Raw genomic sequence first — 3,999 nt, forward strand, 5'->3', positions numbered from 1 at the left:
AAGACTGAAGTATATTCAGTCGTGCGAGACATGCACACGACGCCTATCTGAACATTCGATACTAGAGTTGTCTCTCGTGGCTTATAAGTCGGATCTCCCCCCGGGGCTTTGGTCTCATAACTGGGTACTAGGTAGTGGAGCCAAAAAAAAAAAAAAAAAACCAGCCGCAGGTTCTTGACGCCGTAGAACTGCCGACGGCAGCTAAATTCAGCCTCGCCGACTGGACCGTCAACCTTCGTGCCGCGCCCGCGAGCCCCGCCGGCTTCCTAGACGACGCCGGCAACCTCTGCCACGCGGGCTTCCTCTCCGTCGCGCGCGCCATGGCCGGCCCGCTCGCCGCGCGCCTGCGCCGCCTGCTCGACGACGAGCCCCGCCGCCGCGCCCACAGCCTGCTCGTCACGGGCCACTCGGCCGGCGGCGCCGTCGCCGCGCTGCTCTTCGGCCACATGCTCGCCGTCGACGGCGGCCGCGGCCCGCTCGCTTACGTCGCGCGCTGCTTCAGGAGGGTGCACTGCGTTGTCTTTGGCTGTCCGCCTGTCAGCCTGCTGCCGCTGGCTCTGCCGCCCGGCACGCGGCGGAATCTGTTTCTCGGGTTCGTCAACGAGGGCGATCCCGTTGTCAGGGCTGATCGTGGCTACGTCAAGAGCTTGGTTGAGCTGATGGCGAGCCCGGTGCCGGTTGTCGAGAGACGCGAGAGGTCGGAGGAGAAGAGGGGCGAGGACCGACGGGATGACAAGAGGGATCGAGAAGCCAGGAGAGAACGACAAGACACGAGGGAGAGAGACGACAGGAGAGAGAGGGACGACAGAAAGGCGAGAGAGAAAAAGTCAATGGCGCAGCTCATCGGGCTGGGACCGAAAGCTGCGTCCAGAGACGAGAAGCCCAAGAGGAGACGCAGACGACCTGTCTGGCCGGTGCCGACGAGCACCTTGAGCGTTCCCGGCCGCATTGTCGTCCTACGCGGCGGACGGCCCGAGGCAGAGGGCACGAGGAGGAGCGTCGAGGCGAGACTGGACGAGGGTGTCGTCGCGCACATCACGACGGACGAGCAGCTGCGGAGTGTGGTCTGGGGGGACCCCGTGGCGCACTCCATGAGACTCTACGCTGGTCGCGTCGAGACTCTAGCTGTCGGTGCTGTTTTGGGCCGGCGGGGAGGGCCTGGAGAGGACTAACGTGGGCTTGATTCGGCGTTGGCCATATGATACCATCAGATGAAGTTACGAATGTTTATCAACTCTAAATAGGAGCCAAGCTAATTGACAATACACTGCAACCCTCCGTCGTGGACTTTGGATCGTGCTGCATTGCCGGTGGATTCATGGCGCACATCTCGACTCAAGGGCCCTGCCAACGCTTCACTAGCTGGCCCATGCCTGCTCTTGGCATTCACCAGGTGGTAGTCAGCGGCGTCAAGGCAACTCGAGAAGAGCCGCCAAAGCCATTTGGGAATAGTTGGCGTAAGCGTCGACGTGAGATCAACTACACGCCACAATCAAGCTGAAGAGGATTTGTTTCTCAAATACTAGGAATGAAGGGAACATCCTTGCAGTTGTGGAAGCCAGCTCAACTTTATCGTAAGCTTGTTGCCTCGCGTTCTCTTATTTTGGGATCCTCCACTTGTCAGGAAGAGGTAATGTAGGGTTCCCCGTGGCTTCGTTTCCGGCTCCGAGTTGCCGTGCCAAGCCCCGCGGCATAAAACGCCTTGTCCTCAACCTCAAACCAGCAAACCGATTCCAAGGCTTGATTTGATCACACCGGCGGTTACTTTTGTGCCGATTCTGTTTCGATAGTTACATGTCTAGAACGAAGCTTCGTATCATCGTAGCTGGTCCTGCCTATCGTACAACCCTGAGAAACAGACGGTCCGCTGGCGGAGACTTTATGCAGCTCGTTTCCAGACACTCGTAAACTAAGATGGCTGCAACCGGAATCGACGGAGTGCAGCAACGTGCCGTTAAGTCGTAACCATCGAGGTCCGCACCCTATCCCAAGGAGAATCGTGGAAACACTTTCGTTGCCAATGAGAGACGGGATGCCCTCAGCGTGGCTACTGAAAAGGCATCATAGTTGTGGTCTGCATGACATTCGATAGAAACGTTCAGTCGACACCGACTCTCGTCGACAGGATCCCCACAAGTTCGGGGCACAGGATTCAGACAGTGCTTGAAGCTGAGCTGTTCTCAGTTCTCCCTTAGGACACCACAACAAATGACCGAACGAACCGGCCGGATGATCAGACCAAAACATGGTGCCGTGTTCATCAGCCCTGAATCGCAACCCCACAAGCGCACCAAGTAGATCCTGGTACAGCTGCGCGCCTACCGTTGAGTCCCGGACATGTTCTGCTCCCATTGTGGCCATAGATCCGCACGCCCTATCACCACCGCCTTTCTATCAGCCCCCGCATCACCAGAATGTGCGACAGCCCGGCTTTGTTAGTCGTCGGACATGGCTACGCCTTCTTTCTCCGGTATAGCCTCGGTCCGTGCCGACTCAAATCAGTCTCAGGGGTTCGAATCGGGCTTACTCTAATGTGTTGGGGGTCCGGCCTTGCTATCCATGACTCGACATCAACCTCTATGGGCGTGCCACCAGTGCACCCGAAAGGCCCGGGTGGAACAGATGAACCAAAGTATAATAGATGAACCGGCTCCTCTGCCCTTGCCCACCTGCCCAGTCACGACTCACTCAGCACCGTCCACGGTCACCGTCCTTGCGATCTCGCATGAATGAGTGCCGAGACATGGGTCACTGCCTACACAGCACTTCGCCAAGGCGAGCTCACTGGGGTGGAGATTTATCGAATTATCGAATAGAGTATCTGTCGGCCAAGTTCGGGCTGTCCGGGCCAAGACGACGATTTGATCTTTTGGGATTTGCGCTTAGACGATTGACTGGGCTACTCCAGGGTCTTTGAGCCACGCCCTTTACTGAAAGAGGCAAGGCATTCTCTTCTAGCAGGTGACAGCTGCTATTCAACAGAGTGCTATTCATGTCCACCTCTTGGGGGCGGAGCCGCTCCGCAGCAATGTATTTGCCTGGGTAGAGGATACAGCTAAGCCTACCTTAGCGGCTAGCCTCACGATGTTCGTGTTCGCATCGTTAACGATGTCCGTCGACCGAGCTCGACATGAGTCGTATGCCTCAAGGACCCCTGGCATCTAGACACTGCAGCAAACATGACAACCAAGACAGAATGAAGTCGGAAGCCCGGTGTGTCAACCAGCCGCTCTGTCTGCAGAAGGGTGGTCGATGGAAGGCCAAGGCAACTACATCTCCGGACATGATCAAAGTATATAAGAAGGACGATCACCGCTCCTTGGCTTATTTTGCTTCTCTTCATCTCATCACCTAGCCTCATTCTCTCTCTCATCATCTAAACAGCCATCTGCACCTGCTACGATGCTTCCCTCCGCAGTCTTCTCGGTCTTTGCCCTCGTCGGCATCGCCTTGGCTCAGCAGCCCCCCAAGGTTAACCACGACAGTATCAACCCCGTCCGCGATACTCTGGGGCCCAACGGCGACATGATCAGGAAGTTCCAGCCTCTGCTTCACATTGCCCACGGTTGCCAGCCTTACTCCGCTGTCAACACCCGCGGTGAGGTCAAGTAAGATACGCAGCACTCCCTTCAGCTTACACGAAGCTCCACGCTAACACATATTCTGCAGCGCCGGTCTCCAAGACAGCGGTACCACCGCAGGCGGCTGCAAGGAAACCAGCAAGGGCCAGACCTACGCCCGCTCCATGACCCTGAACGGCCAGTTCGGCATCATGTACGCCTGGTACTGGCCCAAGGACCAGCCCGCCGACGGCAACCTCGCCAGCGGCCCACCCGCCAACGACTGGGAGAACGTCGTTCATCTGGTTCAACTCGAACAACGCAAACCAGGCCGGCATCCCTGCGCGGGGCCGCCCTCGGGCCACGGCGACTACAAGAAAGGTCAACAACCCCCAGGCGCAACAACAACAACTTCCACGTCGGAGAACTTCACCAGCCT

General features: G+C 57.6%; 2 protein-coding genes across 2 annotated transcripts in view; both read left to right on the forward strand.

Moving 5' to 3' along the window:
• VDAG_04700 (uncharacterized protein) overlaps window positions 1-1,172 on the forward strand; it is a gene marked incomplete at both ends in the record, with an annotated part of 2,175 nt that extends 1,003 nt beyond the window's left edge. The window contains one exon of the mRNA XM_009654304.1: window positions 165-1,172. Coding sequence (XP_009652599.1) covers window positions 165-1,172 — 1,008 coding nt within the window. The remainder of the gene's footprint in view (window positions 1-164) is intronic.
• Window positions 1,173-3,402: 2,230 nt separating this feature from the next.
• Window positions 3,403-3,999, forward strand: part of VDAG_04701 (necrosis- and ethylene-inducing protein and ethylene inducing peptide) — a gene marked incomplete at both ends in the record, with an annotated part of 1,555 nt that continues 958 nt past the window's right edge. Inside the window, 2 exons of the mRNA XM_009654305.1 lie at window positions 3,403-3,608; window positions 3,670-3,941. Of these exons, the coding sequence (XP_009652600.1) occupies window positions 3,403-3,608; window positions 3,670-3,941 (478 nt within the window). The remainder of the gene's footprint in view (window positions 3,609-3,669; window positions 3,942-3,999) is intronic.

This window comes from Verticillium dahliae, genomic scaffold, assembly GCF_000150675.1.
Source record: "Verticillium dahliae VdLs.17 supercont1.8 genomic scaffold, whole genome shotgun sequence".
Lineage (NCBI taxonomy): Eukaryota > Fungi > Ascomycota > Sordariomycetes > Glomerellales > Plectosphaerellaceae > Verticillium > Verticillium dahliae.